The sequence below is a fragment of the Hemitrygon akajei genome, chromosome 11 (genome assembly GCF_048418815.1).
Source record: "Hemitrygon akajei chromosome 11, sHemAka1.3, whole genome shotgun sequence".
NCBI lineage: Eukaryota > Metazoa > Chordata > Chondrichthyes > Myliobatiformes > Dasyatidae > Hemitrygon > Hemitrygon akajei.
The window spans coordinates 102,840,407-102,860,753 of NC_133134.1; the positions used below are offsets into that span (position 1 = coordinate 102,840,407).

The 20,347-nt window shown below is 41.5% G+C and overlaps 1 protein-coding gene across 5 annotated transcripts in view; it reads right to left on the reverse strand.

The window, feature by feature from the left end:
* bnipl (BCL2 interacting protein like) overlaps positions 1 to 20,347 on the reverse strand; it is a 78,602-nt gene that overhangs the window by 32,199 nt on the left and 26,056 nt on the right. For all 5 annotated transcript variants that reach the window (XM_073061449.1, XM_073061446.1, XM_073061445.1 and 2 more), the window contains 2 exons: positions 6,146 to 6,241; positions 244 to 314 (listed from right to left, as the gene is read on the reverse strand). In XM_073061449.1, coding sequence (XP_072917550.1) covers positions 244 to 314; positions 6,146 to 6,241 — 167 coding nt within the window. The remainder of the gene's footprint in view (positions 1 to 243; positions 315 to 6,145; positions 6,242 to 20,347) is intronic.

Sequence of the window (20,347 nt, forward strand, 5' to 3'; positions counted from 1 at the left end):
ATTCAGTACATTTAAAGCAGAGGTTGACAGGTTTTTGGTTAGTCAAGGTGTCAAAGGTTATGGGGAGAAGGCAGGAGAATGGGGTTGACAGGGATAATAAATCAGCCACGATGGAATGGGGAGCAGACGATAAGCCATGTTCAAATTCTGATCCTACACCTTATGGTCAAAGGCACAGTGGGGACAGTCACTCCCTTTCAACCAGGAATTCTCATTAAAGGTTCCCATTCCCAAAGTAATTACCAGGTCGGTTGGCATCTGCATTGACATTTAGGTCATCCTCTGTCAAAGCATCATTGTCTTCAGGAAGTGGTCTGCAAATATAAAAATAAAAAGAGTTCAAATTCTGAGGAAAGAATCACTTCAATGTAATATGCATCATTTTGGCTGTTAAACCATAATTCTACAAAACCAGACAGTGTGATTAGAACAGAAGAAGAAAGCTGTAGACTGCAAGAAAGCATCACAAAGTAGTAAGGGGAGCACAAAAATGAGATGTGGAACTCAATCTAGGGAAATATAAATAAGAGACTTGGAAATGGCAAGTTGAGAGAAAACAATAATAAATGATAAGGTGAGTAATGTAGAAGCACAGGAATCACAAGTGTTATAGGGTTGAGACTAATTTCGTTAGACTGCTCTGTCAAAGTAGTACATTAAGAAATATTGGAAAATGAAGAAAGATTAAACAATTATTATAATCTCTTCAATCTCTGTCTTATTGGAAGAGGACACAAAAAACATTCTCAGAAAAATTGTAACAGAGCATCTCAAAGAACTTAACATTTCAAGAAAAAAAACTCATTGATGAAATTAGTAGGACAGAAGGTAATAATTCTTCAGGACCTAGTGACCAGCATCCTTGGAGTTTGAAGGTGGAAGCACAATTTTCACCGTCTAAAATCCATTTGATTCTACAACTTTTCTTGCATTAGAAAACAGCAATCATAACCTCAATGTTTAAAGAAGGAAGGAGGGATCAGAAAAACAGTTAGCCTGAAAGCAGCAGCTGGAAAAATGCTGAAATTTAAGAAACATGGTCGAACTGGTGTAGATTTATGCAAGGGAAGTCATGGATGACAAATTGGTTGACATTTTAAGAGATGGTAACAGACGACTAGATAATATACCAATTGATATGATGTATTCAGACTTTGATAGATCATTCAGAAGATGCCACACAAGGGTTTATTAAACAAAATTAGTGTGCATTAGTGCTAATCAAGGATTGAATAATGGACGGCAGGAACTAGTATGTGCTTTTTCAATTGGGGTGCTGTGACCTGTGAGCTGCTCTGGAGATCGTTGCTCAACCCAAGATGTTAACAATCTAAAATCACTTAACTGGCTGAAGAGATTGAATTAAATATTTTCAAGTTTGCTGATGTAACAAAGTTAGGTGTCAATGTAGGTTACAAGGAGATAGAGGAAGATTTCCAGAGAATATAGACAGGTTGAGTGAATGAGCAAGGACTTGGCAGATGGACTGTAATGTGGACAACAGAGGTTTAGTGGGAAAAATTTCAGGAAGCTGAAGTATCTTTTGACTGGTGTGAGTTTGAGAGGTTTTGGTGTTCAGAGAGATCTGGGACATGAATCACAAAATTAAAATGTGCATGCCTTGACCTTTACTGTAAGAGAATGGAAAACACAAATAAAACACTATGTTGAACTGTGCTGAGGCTACATCTGGAATTTCATGTAAAGTCTGGCCTCTATACCCAACAAGGTATTCCCTTGCAAAAGAGAGAGACCAGAGATGATTCACCAGCTTGTTCACTTTTGATAGCAGTTTAGTTGTATGAGGAAAGACTCAACTGACTGGACCTATATTGGCAAACCACAGTTCGTGTGGCTTCAGAGTTGTGTCAGACATGGCTATAAGCAGCACAATGGTCCACAGGGGACTGTATTGGCCCCCTTCCTGTTTACCCTGTATACCTCAGACTCTAGATACAACACTGAGTCATGTCATCTGCAGAAATTCTCTGACTCAGCAATAGTTGGGTGTATAAAGGGATGGGATGATGAATACAGGGCCGTGGTGGAGGACTTTGTTAAATGGTGCAAGTTGAATCATCTGCAGCTCAACATCAGTAAGACAAAGGAGATGGTGATGGACGTTAGGAAGACTAAGCCTGCACTGCTCCCTGTTACTATTGATGGTGAGGACATGGATGTGGTGAGGAGCTAAAAGTACCTGGGGGTGCACCTGAATGACAGACTTAAGTGCAGCAACAACACAGAGACTGTGCAAGAAGGGCTAGAGTCGCCTCTACTTCCTGAGAAGTCTGAGGTCCTTTGGAGTATACAGGCCTCTCCTTATGTTCTATCAGTCTGTTGTTGCCAGTACAATGTTCTATACGGTGGTGTGCTGAGGCAATGGCATCAACACTGATGATGCCAACAGGCTCAATAAACTGATTAGAAAGGCTGGCTCTGTTATAGGAGTCACACTGAAGGCTGTGGTAGAACAAAGGACCCTCCAGAAAATCCCGGTAATTCTAGACAATGTTTCCCCACCCTCCGCATGCCACCTTGGCTGAACAGAGGAACACTTTTAGTAATAGACTAAGTCTGTGCTGCTCCAAAGAGCGCTATATGAGGTCATTCTTACCCTCAGCCATTAGGCTCTATAATGAGTCAACCTATAGCAGGGGAAGTGATGCCCCATCCTCAGACAGTTTGAGATAATTTATTTTTTATTCTTTCTTACTTCTCTTCTAATACTGTATTTGTAAATTTGTCTATCTGTGCACTTGTAATGCTACTGTGACATTGTAATTTCCTTTGAGATCAATCCACCGAGATGAAACACTGAGTGTCATAGGAAGTCATTCCTGCCTGTGGCCATCAAATTTTACAATTCCTCCCTCAGAGTGTCAGACACCCTGAGCCAATAGGCTGATCCTGGACTTATTTCTACTTGGAATAATTTACTTATTATTATTTAATTATTTATGGTTTTATATTGCTATATTTCTACACTATCCTTGGTTGGTGCGACTGTAACGAAACCCAATTTCCCTCGGGATCAATAAAGTATGTCTGTCTGTCTGTATCTGTACCCAAGTTTAGAGAAATGAGGAGTGATGTCCTTGAAAAGTACAAATCCTTTAGGGATTCACTGGAAAGATATAGAGCTGATCCTATGCTGGGATCTCCAGTACACACAATGCAGCACAGCCAGGCCCTCCAACCTAGGATGTTGTGCCATACTAATTAAACATTCTCTAATCTGGTCCATTCTGCCTATTAAAGTCCATATCCCTCCATGATCTGCATATTCATGTGCCTATCTAAGAGCCTCTATCATATCTGCTTCTTCTGCCACCCCTAACAGCACATCTAAGCAGCCACCACTCCCAGAATAAAACAAAACTTACCCTGCCTAGAACTTACGCATCTCATCTTAAATTCACGTTATCTACTATTGGACATTTTGACTCGGGGGGGGGGGGGGGGGGTGGTAAAAGGATACTTGCTGCCTATTCATCCACGTCTCCTATAACCTTACCTTACATACTTCCATCAGCTCTCTCCTCAGCCTCCACCATCCTGAGAAAACAACCCGAGTTTGTACGACTAACTTCAGTTTCAAAGTTTGGCCATTAAAGAGAAAGTGGAGAAAGAATTTTGTCACCCGGAAGACAGCAAATCTTTGGGATTCCCTATATGACAGGCTCTACAGTCTCAGTAGCTGACTACATTCAGGACACACACCAATGGACCTTTAGGTTTTCAGGTTACAGTGCAGGAAAGAGGCATTGAATTAAAAGATTAGCCATCATCGCAGTAAAAGGCAGGGCACACTCATAAGACTGAATGGTCTAAGTCATGCTTTTAATCCCACATTCCTGCTCTTAGTCGTAGAACACTGCATCACAGAAACAGGCCCTTCAGCCCATCTAGTCCATGACAAACCATTAATCTGTCTAGTCACATGGACCTGCACTTGACCATAGCTCTCCATACTCCTCCCATCCATGTATCTATCCGAATTTCCCCTAAATGTTGAAATCAACCCCACATCCACCACTTGTGCTGGCAGCTCGTTCCACATCACCAACCTCAAAGTGAAGTTCCCCTTCATGTTTCTCTGAAACATTTCACCGTTAACCCATGGCTTCTAGTTGTAGTCTCATCCAGCCTCAGTGAAAAAAGCATGCTTGTATTTACCCTCTTTATACCCCTCACAATCTTGTATACCTCTATCAAATCTCCCCTCAATCTTCTACATTCTAGGGAATAAAGTCCTAACCTAAATAGCCTTTCCCTATAATTCAGGTCCTCAAATCCTGGCAACGTCCTTGTAAATTTCCTCTGTACTCTTTCAGTCTTGTGGAGAAGTGGGCAGAATTAAGATGGGGCCAAGTGGCTGCCCTTTGAGCCCATCTGCGGAAACAGCTCAAATTCTTCTCTTCAATGACTTTTTTCCCCCTTTTCAAGGAGGTAGGGGTTCTGTGTGGCCCTGATCTACAAGTGGCACTCAAACTGTTTATAATTTAAAAAAATAAACAACGGTGGATGAGTTCCTGTTCGTGGAGCTGGTCGGATGACTGTTTTCCCACATTTCCCAGGCGTGGCTTGAGGCAATGGCATCAACACTGATGATGCCAATAGGCTCAATAAACTGATTAGAAAGGCTGGCTCTGTTATAGGAGTCACACTGGAGGCTATGGTAGAACTTCAGGGTGCGGGCCTGTGGGTGACCAGTGTTGCCGACTGAGGGATCACAGGATTTTGCTGTGGCGGATGTATGGAAAAGTGACATGGCAGACTGTAATATCGTAACAGCCACTGTTAGTCTCCCCTTTTGCTGTGAAAATGGGTGATATCGCTCTGTCCCTTGTTAGTGAGAGAGAACCTGTGACATGTTGAACTGTTGGGTAAACAACAGTTTTCGTTGACTGGAGTTCATGGTCTCTCTTTGGATGCTTTGTTGTTGCTTGGTGGGCACTGATGCTTTTTGCTGAAACGGGGGAGGGAGAGGTTGATGTGTGTGTGGGGGAGGGGGTAGAGGGGGCTTTGGGGTTCTAACATTCTTCTGTCATTCATTCTTTTGGGGTTCTTCTGTTTATCATGGATATCTGTGAAGACAAGTATTTCAGGTTGTATACTGTATACATTCTCTGATAAAAGGAACCATTTATTTACATCTTTCCTGTAGGTAGGTGACCTAAACTGCACACAATATTCCAAATTGGGCCTCACCAGCATCTTGTACAATTTCAACATAATATCCCAACTCCTGTATTTAGTACATTGATTTAGGAAGGCCAACATGCCAGAAGTTTTCATTATGATTTTGAAGTCTATTGCCCCGATGGTTAAGGGAACTACACATCCAAAGTAATAATTAAATACGTTGAGGAGTTCTGTCTCCAGCATACATTCAGCAATGAATGCCAGATGTCCGACATCCTCTGGCTGGGTTAAAATCCTTACCCTTCTATTCCTTCTACCAATTGTGTACATTTTTACCCACTATTTTAGTGTGTCCTTTGTTAAAGGAAATGGTCCTTCCTATTTTCCAGACTCCATTCAGCCTTCTGTTACAAAGGAAGTTCTTCCAGTTTTTTCTCTTAGATAAAATTTTCAACTATAACACTGGCTAATTTCAAAAAAGCATGAGGGAATCCACAGTTGGCCACAAAGAGCAACTCTATGATTTCTACTTATTGGTCTCCACTGGGCCAGCTTTCACAATCAGGAAAGGAGAACTCCGCCTCTAAGGCGGCAAAATTAGAATAAGCCTCATAACCTTCCTGGGGTCAGAGCACCAGCCTGAGTGTCAGTAAGTGCTCCCCTATTAACCCTTAAATGACTGGTTCTACCTTTGAAGTTATTCTCCTTTGATCTAGACTTGCTCTAACAACTTCTTGTCCATTACATCAAATAGTGTTATCATCATAAATACCTTGAGAATATTTGTAACTATCTTCTGAGGATAATGTCAGTCCAAATGATTAACTCCAGTGTAATTCATACATATTTCATCAGCTTCTATTTTTTTTGGAAAAATCTATAGAGGCACATGAAAGATATATGAATTACAATGTAAAAATATCTGACAAATATGGATTAAGAAACCTCTTTTTGAAGGCTCCAACATAATAGAATTATCTCGAAGATAGCATCTTACTTTGGAAACTCTTCATCCTGCCATTCTTCCCGGAGTTCCATATCCTCAATTTGTACTTGTGCAGAGATTGGGGTTTCCAGCTCTTCCTTCTGTGGACTAGAAAAGTAAAGATTACAATGAGACAATAGCTTGCTAACCCACAGATAAACAGGAGATAAAATCCTAGTTCTCCTGTCTATTTTCTAACAGCAATTCCTTCACCACAGAATTATTTTAATACATCTTTATCACAGCCTTTCCCAAGATTCATTCCTTTCCAAAGGCCATTTCTCCAAACTGATTATCCAGCTGCGAACTGTCCACCCACTAATTACAGATGATCCGTAACAGACTCTGCACATTTTGCAAATGCCTACAGCTGTATGGAGACAGGGAGATCAGGGAAAGCATAAGAAAGCTGGAAGCACAAAATAAACTGCTGAAGAACCTCTCACTCTTCTGTAGGTCAGAATGCTGGCAAAAGTAAGCTAGCCAATATTAAAGAGAATACCAAAAGTTTCTTCAGATACGTAAAGTGTAAAAGAGGTGAGAGTGGAAACCAATGCTGGAGAGGTAATAATGGGGGAACAAGGAATCGATGGATGAACTGAAAATGGATTTTGCATCCATTTTCACTGTGGGAGACACTAGCAACATGGTGAAAGTTCAGGTGTCAGGGGTCATGAAGTGTGTGAAGTTACTATTTCTAGTGAAAAGGTTCTTGGGAAACTAAAAGGTCTGGAGGAAGATATATCACCTGAAACAGATGGATTACACCCGAGGGTTCTAAGAGTTGGCTTAAGAGTTTGTGGAGGCATTAGTAATGATCTTCAAAAAAATCACTAGATTTTGGAATGGCTCCAGAACACCGGAAAATTGCAAATGTCACTCACCCTTCAGAGGGGTGAGAGGCAGAAGAAAGGAAATTATAGGCCAGTTAGTCTGACCTCAGATGCTGGGAAAATGTTGGAGTCGATTGTTAAGGATGTGGTTTCGGGATACTTGGAGGCACATGATAAAATAGGCTGTAGTCAGCATGGATTCCTCAAGGGAAAATCTTGCCTGACAAATCTGCTGGAATTCTTTGAAGGAGAGTCAATTGTGTTGTGTATTTGGATTTTCAGAAGGCCTTTGACAAGGTGTCACATGAGGCTGCTTAACAAGCTGCGAGCCCATAGTATTACAGTAAAAATTCTAGCATGGATAAAGCAGTGGCTAATTGGCAGGAGGCAAAATGTGGGAATAAAGGAAGCCTTTTCTGGTTGGCTGCCAGTGGTGTTTCACAGGGGTCTGTGTTGGGACTGATTCTCATTAAGTTGTATGTCACCGATTTGGAAATAGATGGCTTTTATTGTAATGTTTGCTGATAATGTGAGGTGGAGGGGCAGGTAGTTTTGAGGAAAGTAGAGAGGCTACAGAAGGATTTAGTCAGATGGGAAGGGAGGCAGGAAATAGGGGCTGACAGCAAAAATGGATCAGTCATGATGAAATGGCAGAAAAGACTTGATGGGCCAAATTCTGCTCCTATTTTTTTAAAATAGTCTTATGACAGAGAGCGATCTTGCCAAGCTGTTGTCATTTCACACCATGAGCTTCCAGAAGATCCAACATATTTTCTGGTCAAGAAAGATCTCCAATCACATTTTACTCCTTCAGTGTCATCAAGAGGACATGGCCACAATCATTTTAAGGAAACATTGCAGATGAATTGGGCACGTGATAAGAAGCGAGGCTAACTCCTTCATAAAGACTGGACTCCTGAAGGGCAGAGGAAACACTGGAGACCAAAAACAACTTTGTGCCGTGCTGTAGAGGCAGAAATGAAGACCTTGAACCACACGTGGGGCACAATAGAGAAGATGGCCAAGGACAGACAGAGATGGAGGACCATCATCGCTCCCAGCAGCATAACGGGAAGCAAGAAGAAACTCAGCAGGTTGAGCAGGGTAGCATGGTAGTGTAGTGGTTAGCACAATGCTTTACAGTACCAGCGATCCAGGTTCAATTCCCGCCACTGTCTGTAAGGAGTTTGTACATTCTCCATGTGAACTCCATGGGTTTCCTCCCACATCCAAAGATATACAGGTTGCTAGGTCAGTTGGTGATTGTAAATGGCCTTGTGATTAGGCTGGGGTTAAATCAGGGGTTGCTGGGCAGTGCTGGATGTTTTGAATCAAGAACCTGCATTATGTCGTGACAGTTTGTTTTTGGTCTGAAATCCAGAAGATGCAGTCTCTTGTGTCTCCAGGATAAAAGGCAAGTTTGCGAGGCTTTCCACCACAGCATTATGATGTAAAGGCACAAGTTGTTGTGGAGTTTTCCCAATGATAATTGAGTCTCCTCCCTGCCCTCAGCAACACAGTGCTCCACAGTCACAATAGTTTTGTCTTCCATTCAGCTGACACTAAGATCATATCAGATGCAATTTGGGCCACAAAATACCTAGTCAGATTTCCAGAGTATCCGGAAACAAACAGGAAATTATCTTAATCATGTTTTACTCTGGAAGAAATAGTTTGTTTTCCATTGCACAACACTGTGGGGATAGAAGATCAACATCATGCAAATACATAAAACAGTACAGGCCACTCGGCCCATAATGTTGTGCTGACCCTTTAACCTATTCCAAGATCAATCTAACCCTTCACTCCCACGTAGCCCTCCAATTTTCTTTCATCAATGTACCCAATAGTCTCTTAAATGTTCCTTAGAGTTCCAGGCAGTGAAAGGGTGAGAGCAGAATTGAAGGAAACAGACACCATTGTTATGTAGGTGAGTACATCAACCAATACCAAGCAAAATAAGTGACCAGATGATCTGTTCCACTGATGCTAATTGAGGGACAATGTTGGCCAGGGCACTGGAGAAAACTCTCCTGAGGTAGCAGCCTAGATTCTATGCTCTAATCAAATGGGAGCTTTAGGGCAAAGGAATGAAATAAATAAGAATATGAGGGGTTCAAACAGGCTTTTTCCACTGAGTTTGGGTGGGGCTACAACTACAGGTTATAGGTTAAGGGTGAAAGGTGAAAAGTTTAAGGGGAACATGAGGGGGAAGTTCTTCACTCAGAGTTGTGAGATTGTAGAACATGCTGTCAGCACAAGAAGTGCATGCGAGCTCAATTTCAACGTTTAAGAGAAGTTTGGATAGATACATGGATGGTAGGGGTATGGAGGACTTGGGTCCTGGTGCATCTGGATGGAAATAGGCAGTTTAAATGATTTCTTAGATGGATCAAATGGCTTGTTTCTGTGCTATACTTTCCTATGATGAAGAACAGGAATTGGCTGCACTCTACCACCCGCCCACTCGGTCAGCTAGCTGCCACCCGCAGCGCCCACCCCCCCAATTCCAGACCAACTGCACTGTGCCCCACCCCCAGACTTCCAAAGCCGATCAGATCTTGGTCTTAGTTCAGCATTCCTGTTTAATTAATCAAATTTCCCTTTAAAAAAAAGAACAAAAAACATGTGTCCATCTCAGCTGTGAATATATTCAATTATTCAGCCACCACAGCTTTCTGGGATAGGGAATACGACATCCACGATCCTCAGGAAAGTAAGTTCTCCTTATAGAACATAGAATATAGAACAGTAGAGGACAAGCTCAGGCCACTTGGCCCACAATATTGTACTAATCCAGCAAAAAAGCAAATCAAAAACACCCAAACACTAATCCCTCCTACCTACACAATGTCCACATCCCTCCATCTTCCTTACATCCATGTGCCTATCCAAATATCTAATAAAAGCCTCTCACAAACAAAGAAAAATCTGCAGATGCTTGAAATCCAAGTAACACACACAAAATGTTGGAGGAGTTCAGCAGGCCCGGCAGCATCTCTGGAACAGAGTCCAGTTGACGTTTCTGGATGAGACCCTTCAGCATAAAAGCCTCTAATGTGTTTGCCTCTACCACCATACCAGTGTGTTCCAGGCATCCACCACTCTCCCAAGTAAAAAACTTACCCCTCATATCCCCCTTGAACCTACCACCTCTCACCTTCAATGCATGTCCTCATGGTATGAGACATTTCCACCCCGGGAAACATGCTGCCTGTCTACTTTATTTATGCCTCTGATAATCTTGTAAACCTTGATCAGTTCTCCCCTCAGCTTTGGTGCTCCAGAAAAAACAACCCAAATTTATCCAGCCTTTCGTGATAGCATGTGCCCTCTAAACCAGGCAGCATCCTGGTAACCCTCTTCTGTACCCTCTCCTAAGCCTCAACATCCTTCCTATAGTGAAGTGACGAGAACTGTATACAATACTCCAGATGTGGCATAACCACAGTTTTATAAACATAACCTCCTGACATTTGAACTCAATGCCTCAACTAATAAAAGCAAACATTCCATAAGCCTTCTTAATCACCTTATCAATCTGTGTAGCCACTTTCAAGGAGCTATGAACTTGGATCCCAAGATCTCTCTGCTCAGTAGCACTTAAGGATCTTGCATTTAACAGTGCAGTCTCCTTGCATTTGCCCAACTGAGGCGCAACACCTCACATTTATCTGGGTTAAACTCCATCTGCCACTTCTCATCCCATATCTACAGCTGATCTATATCATTTGCTAGTCTTCTACACTATCCACAACTCCACCACTCTTGGTATCATCCACAAATTTACTAACCCACCCACCTACATTTTCATACAAGGTCCCAGCACAGATCCCTGCGGAACTCCACTAATTACAGGCATCTAGCTCAAGTAAGTCTCTTCAATCATTACCCTCTGTCTTTGTGCAAGCCAGTTCTTAATTCAAACAGCCAATTCACCATGGACCCCATGAATCTTAATTGTCTGGATTAGCTTCCCATGAAGGGCTTTGTCATACGCCTAAAATCCACGTAGTCAACATCCACTGTCGTCAATCTCTCACGTCACCTTGTCAAAAAACTCAATCGAGTTGGTAAGGCATGACCTGTCACACACAAAGCCATGTTGGTTCTCCCTAATTAGGCCATAGGTTTCCAAAAGCTCACATATCCTATCCTTAAGAATTTCCCTACAACTGACATGGGACTTACCGGTCTATAGTTCCCAGGATTCTCTCTTCTTTCCTTCTCAATTGTGGTACAACATTAGCCACTCACCAGTCCTCTGGGACTTCGCCTGTGGCTGGAGATGACACAAAGATACCGGTCAAGGGACCAGCTATCTCATCTTTTCCCTCCCTCAATAACCTGGGGTAATCCCATCAGGCCCTGGGGACTCGTCTAGCTCAAAGCCCATTAGGAAGCCCAACACTTCCTCCTAGACCTCTAAGTGTCCTAACGTATTTATACACTCAGCACTGATCTCCTAGCCCTTTATATTATTTTCTTTGACAAATTACTCATCAAGTACCTCACTCACATTCTCTGGATCCAAGCAAATGTTACCCTTTTATCCTTGAGTGGTCCTCTCTCTAGTTATCCTCTTGCTCTTGATGTATGTATAGAATGTCTTGGGATTCAGCTTAATCCTACTTGTCAATGACTTTTCATGGGCTCTCCTGGCTTTCCTAACATTGTAGTTCTATGTACTGATCCATTCTCCAAGTTCATCACCCTTACCCATAATATTCGTTGCATTAAAATTTGCAGACTTCAAACTATCTGACCCATCACACCTGTTATCTCGATTTTAATCTTTCAATACTTTTCCTGACTTCTACCTTCTGATCTGATCTCTCCCTTACTGACCTCAGTTCCCAGTCCCCTGCAAAGCTAGTTTAAATTCTCCCGAGTAGTATCAGCAAACCTCCTGGCCAGGCTATTGGTTCCTCTCCAATTCAGGTGCAAACTGTCCCTCTTGTACAGGTCAGCCTTTCCCTAGAAAAGGTTCCAATTATCCAAGAACTTGAAACACTGCCCCCTGCACCATCTCCTCAGCCACTCATTCATCCACGCTATCGCCCCATTTCTACTTGCTGTAGCCTGTGACACAGGGAGTGATCCAGCGATTACAACCTTGGAGGTCCTTCTCTCCAGCCTCTTTCCTAATTTTATATACTCACTGCACAAGACCCCTTCATTAGTGCCAATATGCACCACAACCTCAAGTTGTCTCCTCCCCCCAACCCGAAAATATTCCACAGCTACTCTGATAAATCAGGGACCCTAACACCCGGGAGTTAACACACCATCCTGGTGTCTCATTTGTGGCAACAGAATCTCCTTTCTAACCCCATAACTATTGAGTCCCCTATAACTACCACACTGCCCGTCTTCCCTGTCGAGCCTCAGAGCCAGCCACAGTGCCTGCAGACTGGCTGTTGCTGCCATGATCTGATGGGCAACACCTGCAGCAGTATCCAAAGAGATATACCTGTTGCTGAGGGGAATGGTTATAGGGGAACCCTGTACTGACATAATTCCCTTACCTCTCCTGATGGCCATCCATCTGCTGTTTGAAGCCTGTACTCTGAGTATGACCACCTCTTCAAAAGTCTTGTCTATAATATCTTTAGCCTCCCCAATGACCCTGAGTACAACCAACTCCAGATCCAACTCCTTGAATTCCCACATCTGACAGGAGGAGCATTCCATCCTGACCACTGTCTTCTTGCTTTGAAACTATGCTTCTGGTTCTAGATGTTTTCACAAGTTGAAACATCCTCTTAGTATCTTCCTCAATATCAATGCCAGAATCTTCTGTGTTTCAGCAAAAACACCTCTCATTCTCCTAAATTCCATGAATGACTTGTGTGGAAAGGTCCCTTAGTCCAGGAATCAAGCTAGTTTGATTCTCTGAACTGTCTTCAACAGAAGTATATCCTTAACTTAATGAAAGAAACCCAGAGTTCACTGTTTTGCAGATGTAAGCTCATTTACACCATATTGTTGTTGCGAGAACTCCCTACTTTTATACTCCATCCTGTTGTGTAGTTAATACTTCAGTGATATTTCAGTATTATTGGAAAAATATATTGTTTGATTGAGAATTCTTGTTCGTTTAAATACTAAATTGCGGGTTATATGTAAAAGTACGTAAATGGCATATGTCATCATACCACCATGTAACACATACGTACCTCACTTAATGTAACTGGAAAGTTAGATTTGCATTTCAGACTCCCATATTTTCCTTTCAATTAATTTAATGTTTTGGAGTTACAAAACATAAAAGTGGTGACTAGGTATTTTTTAAATGAACCCAAGAAGTGCAGCGAGACATTATACGTGTCTCTCTAGAGGGGAGAAGAGAAGCGTCATAGAGTATTAGAACAATACAGCACTGAAACAGGCCCTTTAGCCCATCTGGTCCATGCAAAACTATTTAAACTGTCTAATCCCATCAACATGCACCCACACCACAGCCCTCCATACCCCTACCATCCATGTACTTATTAAACTTCTCTTAAATGTTGAAATCAAGCTTGCATGCATCACTTGCACTGGCAGCTCCTAACCTATTCAATCTTCCCTTATAACTCAGGTCCTCGAGTCCCAGAAACACCTTGTAAATAAGGTTGAAAGGGTACAGAGAAAATCTACATCTTTCTTGTAGGTAGATGACCAAAACTGCATATAATAATCCAAATTAAGCCTCACTGTCTTATACAACTTCACCATAACATTCCATTTCTTTTACTCACTACTTTGCTTATGAAAGCCAATGTGCCAAAAGCTTTCTTTACAACCCATTTTTCAGCACATTTTTCCTTCTGCAAGCTCTGATAGTCTTTCTCATTGTCCACTACAACCTCAAATTTGCTGATTCACTTAACCACACTGTCATCTGTATCAATGCTCTGATGATAAACAGCAATGGACCCAGCACAGATCCCTGCGGCACTAGTCCAGATCCCTCCACTAATCACAGGCCCCTAGTCTGAGAGGCAACCATTTTCTACCACTCCCTGGCTTCTCCCATAAAGCCAATGTCTAATCCAATTTATTACATCATCTTGAATGCCAAGTGACTCAACCTTCTTGACCAAGCTTCCATGCAGGCCATTGTCAAATACCTTGCTGCAGTACATGTAGACAACATCCACTGGCTTGCCTTCATCAGCTTTCCTGGTAATTTACTCAAAAAACTCTAAGATTGGATAGACACAACCTACCACATACAAAGCCATGCTGACTATCCCTAAGCAGTCCATGTCTATCTTAGAATACCTTCCAATAACTTTCCCACTGCTGATGACAGGCTCACCAGCCTATAATTTTCTGGCTTACTTTTAGAGCATTTCTTAAACAGCAGAAAACCATTAGCCATCCTCCAATCTTCCAGTACCTCACCTGTCACTAAGGATGTTTTAAATATCTCTTCAGATGCCTCTGTAATTCTACACTAGCCTCTCACAGGGTTCGCGGGAACACCCTGTGGATTTATCCACCGTAATTTGCCTCAGGGCAGTGAACATCTCCTCCACTGTAATTTGTATAGAGTGCATGACCTTGCTGCTGCTTTGCCTCACTTCCATACACGGTGTCTGTCTCCCGAGTAAATATAGATGCAAAACATCAGTTTAAGATCTCACCTGTCTCTTTTGGCTGCATGCATAGATTATCATTCTGATCTTCTAGAGGAAAAATTTTATCCCTTGCGATCCCTTTGTTCTTAATATCTGTAGAATTCCTTAGGATTCTCCTTCACCTTGTTTACTAGGGCAAACTCATGCCTTCTTTTAACCCTCCAGATTTATTTCTTCAAAGGTTTAAAGGTCAAATTTAATGTCAGAGAAACATATACAGTATACATCCTGAAATGCTTTTTCTTTGCAAGAATCCATGAAGACAGAGAAGTGCTCCAAAGAGTGAACGGCAGTTAAATGCGAGAACCCCAAAGTCTCCCAGCTTCCTCCCCCCAACATGTAAGCGGCAGCGAGCAACAATTCCCCTCCCCCACCAGCAAAAAAAGTGTTTGCTTGCATTTTGTATACTGCAAAAGTACCTCATTTGTTCCTACCTGCCTATACGTTTTTTTTCTTAATATCTCAATATCTCTTGAAAACCAAAGTTCCCTAAACCTTTTCTTTTGATGGACAAATTCAAGCTTTGTACTCTCAAAATTTCATTTTTGAAGACCTCCCACTTACCAAGTATACTTTTGCCAGAAAATAGCCTGTCCAAATCCACACTTACCAGATCCTTTCTGATACCATCAAAATTGTCCTTTCTCCACTTTAGAATCTCAACCCATACACCAGACCTATATTTTTCTATATTTACTGTGAAACTGATGGCACTGTGTTCACTAGATGCAAAGTGTTGCCCCACACAAACTTCTGTCACCTGCCCTGTCTCATTGTCTAATAGCAGATTGAGTATTGCACACTCTCTTACTGGGACTTCTGGGTATTGATGAAGGAGACTTTTCTGAACATATTTGACAAACTCTATCCCACCTAGTCCTTTTACAGTATGGAAGTCCCAATCAATACATGGAAATCACCTACTATAACTTCGTGTTTGTTGCAACAGTCTGTGATCTCTCTGTAAATTTGGTCCTCAAAACCCCACGGATTGTGGGTAGTCTGTAAGAGCCCCATTAACATGGTTATATCTTTCTCATTTCTCAGTTCCACCCATAATGCCTCACTATACGATTTCTCCAGTCTGTCCTGACTGAACATTGGTACGACATTTTCTCTTTTGCACTGGTAACACCATCCTCCCATTTTAATCCCTCCTGCTCGGTCACATTTAAGACAGCTGAACCCAAATATTGAGCTGTCAGTCCTGCCCCTCCTGCAACCAAGTCTACAATATAATTCTACATGTTGATCCATGGCCTGAGCTCATCTGCCTTTCCTACAATAGAGCAGAGGACACAGCTTCGAAATAGAGGGGCGTCCTTTCAGAATGGAGATGAGGAATTTCATTAGCTAGAGAGTGGTGAATCTGTGGAATTTGTTGCTATAGGCAGCTGTGAAGGCCAAGCTTTAATGTATATTTAAGGTAGAGGTTGATAGATTCTTGATTGGTCGGGGCATGAAGGGATATAGAGGGGAAGGCAGGAGAGCATTAGTGGCTGGCTACATTGGAACATTTGATTACAAAACAGATAACTGGCTTGTGTATACTGAGGTATATTTTTGTATACTGAGCAGTATTTTGAAGCAAATGAAATAGCCAATGAGAAGCAAGTGCCAGCTTTGCTGAGTGTATTGGGTTTGAAGGTAATCAGTTTGCTTAAAAATTTGACTGCTCCAACCAAACCAGCCAAAATGAGTTTTGCTGATATCGTGAGAGTAATGCAGGAACATTTAGAACCAAAGCCATTGTTGATTGCAGAGCACTTTAGCTTTTCTAAGTGGAATCAAAAGGAAGAAGTGTCCAGTTCAGTATATGTGGCTAAAATGAAGAAGTTGTCTGAGCATTGTCAGTTCAATGATGGACTTAATAGTGCACTAAGAGCATTTAGTTTCTTGTTCACAAGAAAGCATTCAAAAGCAGCTCCTAACTGAAACTCAACTCACATTTAAAAGAGCAGTTGAAATTGCTGCTTCAATGGAAGCCACAGACAGAGATGCAATTGAGTTGCAGTCAGGAATGGGAGTGAGCATGAACAAAATTGGCACATCTAAACAGAAGTACGCCTGCCCAAACAAATTGTGTTACTGTTGTGTCAGGGACTCGCATACACTAGATCAATGCAGGCTCAGAGGCAAAACCAGCAGAAAATGTTACAAAGTAGGGCACATACAAAGAATATGTTGGGCAGACGAGAAATAAATAGACTGCACAGGAAAGAGAAAGAGAGTGACACAGGACTGGGTGGCCTTGAGATTTACAATGTGAAAATTAACAGACAGGAAATATGACTTTCACCAGAAGTGAAGGGCAATTTAAATACAATGGAATTAAACACTGTCTCGGCTGTTTCAGTCATTCCACAAAATGAGCTGGAAAGGCATTTCAAAGATACTAAATTGAAGCCTGCAGAAAGCCAACTTATACTGAAGAAATGAAAACTTCTGTTGGAATAACACTTGTAACAGTGAAATACAACAACCAACACACCACATTGGGCTTGCACGTGGTAAAACAGGAGGGCCAGCATTGTGGGGACATGATTGGCAGAGCCAACTACAACTTCATTGGGTATCCATCCATCTGCTGCAACAGAGTCAACTGGAAGCAAATGAAGAAAGGTGCTGGAAGATGCACAACTGTCTCCATGCTATAACACCATGAACTGTTCCCCAGAGGACAAACAGGAATTGGTGCCAATCTCTGTGTCTCTGGTTGGAAAACATACCGGACCAAGGAAGGACCATGTTGCTCAGAGGAATTGTGTTAAGTGACAAAAGCAGTGGTCTGGCTACAACCATTTTCATAGGCAATATTTCCAAGAAAGTTTCTGAGATGTTAATCAGGCAGTTACTTGGTTTTAAGCTTGAAGAGAGTTCAAGGAGCTTCAGGAAACTTGCAAGCATTCAGCTTTCGTGAGTATAAAGATCCAGGATCTACTTTGTGTGTATTAAGGTTATTGCATGAACTTCAAGGTGGCAATCAAAAAGCTGTTTGTATAAGTAGACGCAAAGACCAAAGCCCAGCTGGATGAATGGAAGGCCAAAAAGAAAGTAGTCAATGGAGATACTGAAACAAAGGATTCATCAGATGATGATGTGGATGAGGAAATCAAGAGGCGAGATCAGATCGTAAAGGGAGTGATAGAAGGATAAATAAGAGAATACTCCAGTGAACTAAATGCACCTTGCCAAGGATGCACATCCTAGAAATAAGAAAAAGGAAAAAGAGGATGACATAAGTGCTATAGAAAGGGAAGAGACCTAATTTATCGAGAAATTAGCATTGTCAGAGATACAATAAATTATAAGAAAACAGAAGGTGAAAAAAAGACAAGAAATTGAAAAGAAGGAAAGTGTCCAGATCTGTCAGAACCACTTCCAAGGGTCAACTCCAACAACCACCCTGGAGGAGGCCCCATAATCTGAGATTGTTTCACAGCCACAAGTCTCAACTGCCAAGCAGAGTTACACCCCCCCCCCAACCTCCTTGTCAGTTAAGACATTATTCTACAAGAGTAAGAAAAGCTCCACAGCAATTAAATCCTTAAGCCTGAATAGGAGTATTTAAAATTTACTACGCCATGGATGTCTGTACAGTAGTTGTATTTTATAGTATATTGTGTATATAGTTGAGATACATTCTATATTGAGTTGGAGTTTATAGCTAATCAGAGAGGAGTGTTGTGTATTTAATATTTGAGTATTATAAAATATATTGTTTGATTCAGCATTCTTGTTCATTGTGGTTTATATGTAAAGTACATATATGACATATGTCATCATGCCACCAGGTTACATGTGTGCACCTCACTTAAAGTAAGCAGAAAGTTAGACTCACATTGGAGTCGACCTGTGGAACTTTTCTAAATGCGGAGAAAGTCCAAACATCTGAAATGCAAAGGGACTTGGGAGACCTTGTGCAGAACACCACAAAGGTTAACTTGCTGATAGAGTTTGAGGTGAGGAAGACAAATGCAATGTTAGTGTTCATTTCAAGAAGTCTAGAATACAAGAGCAGGGATGTAATGGTGAGGCTTTATAAGGGACTGGTAAGGCCTCACTCAAGAGTACAGGGCTCCTCATCTTAAGAAAAGATGTGCTGGCATTGGAGTGAGTTCAGAGGAGGTTCACAAATATGATTCTGGGAACGAAAGGGTTATCATATGAGGAAGGTTTGTTAGCTCTGGGTCTGTACCTGCTGGAATTTAGAAGGATGAGGGGCAGATCTCATTGAAAATATTTCGAATGTTGAAAGCCCTAAACAGTGTAGATGTGGAAAGCATGTTTCCCATTGTGGGGAGTCTTGGAAAAGAGGACACAGACTCAGGATAGATAGGCATCCATTTGAAACAGAGATGCAGAGAATTTTCTTTAGCCAGAGGTTAGTGAATTTGGAATTTGTTACCATAGGCAACTGTGGAGCCAGGTTATTGGGTATATTTAAGGCAGAGATTGATAGGTTCTTGATTGGACACAGAATTAAAGGTTACAGGGAGAAGGCCAGGGAAGGGGGCTGAGGAAGGGAAAAAAAAGATCAGCCATGATTGAATGGCAGAGCAGACTCGATGGGCCAAGTGACCTAATTCTTTTCCCATGGCTTCTGGTCTTATAGTCTTATTTTAGACTCATCTTTTCCTTTCATTTAGTTTAATGTTTTAGAGTTACAAAACATAACACATCCTTTGGTAATAAAATCAACATTCTACTTGCATGATTACTTGCTGTAACTGCTTGGTAATTTACTGCTTCACTTAAGAGGACATCCAGATCCCTCCCCATTTAAACAATAGGGATAATCTCACACTTCATCACATTGAAAGGAGGAATAACCTCTCCGATAACTCTGAGACTGAAACCTTACAATTAACAGATAAACAAAACAAGGTATTAAAGAGCTTGACTGAAATTTATCCTTTCACTATTTAGGTACAACAGGTCATCTCAATTTATTATTCTGGTACTTGCATAACCAACGAGAATGAATGAGAAATTTCCCAAATCCTGCAATAAACTCAAAGGACCATCTCTCCAGATGGACTGCTTTGCATAAACAGGTATAACTGCATAAAACAGCAAACATGTGTCCTTTTTTCAATCAGCAAATTGCTTGATGAATGGAACCTGGGGTAAACTGTGAGTACACCAATTTAAATTCCACCAGCAGGCAAGTTGTTATTATTACATTAATATAGAAAGGAAAGGCAAGTTTCAGCAACGATGTTCATCAACCGATCATAAAAATCCAGCATAATTTAGAGAAGGAAATATTTGTTCTGGGTTTGTACTGTATGTGACTATAAACCCACAGCAATGGCATTAACTATTAACTGCACTCTAAAGTGGAACAGCTAACCCCCAGGGGCAAAATGAGGATGGGCAAGAAATTGCAGGCCTCAGCAGCAACTTCCAGATAAATTACCAGGCAGTGTTAAGTACTGACTCCATCTGAGCATAAAACAATATTAAAAGAAATTCTGTTGCTGGTACACACACCTCAATTTTTGAAGCCCCCTTAATCCGAAAATCTGGTTTTCTAAGTAGTGTCCAATGCTGACCTCTATTCCAGTGTCCTACATTTGATAATGTAAAGAAGCAAATTGCACATTGCAAAGTAAAAGTTTATAGCAAGATGTCCATCTTATATTCAGCACTATGAGAGGCTTGTATTTATGTAACTTCAGGATAGCACGGTCAGTGAAGTGCTTCTGAAGTCATCTTCACTGTATCACAGTAGCCTCAAACTTGAAGGT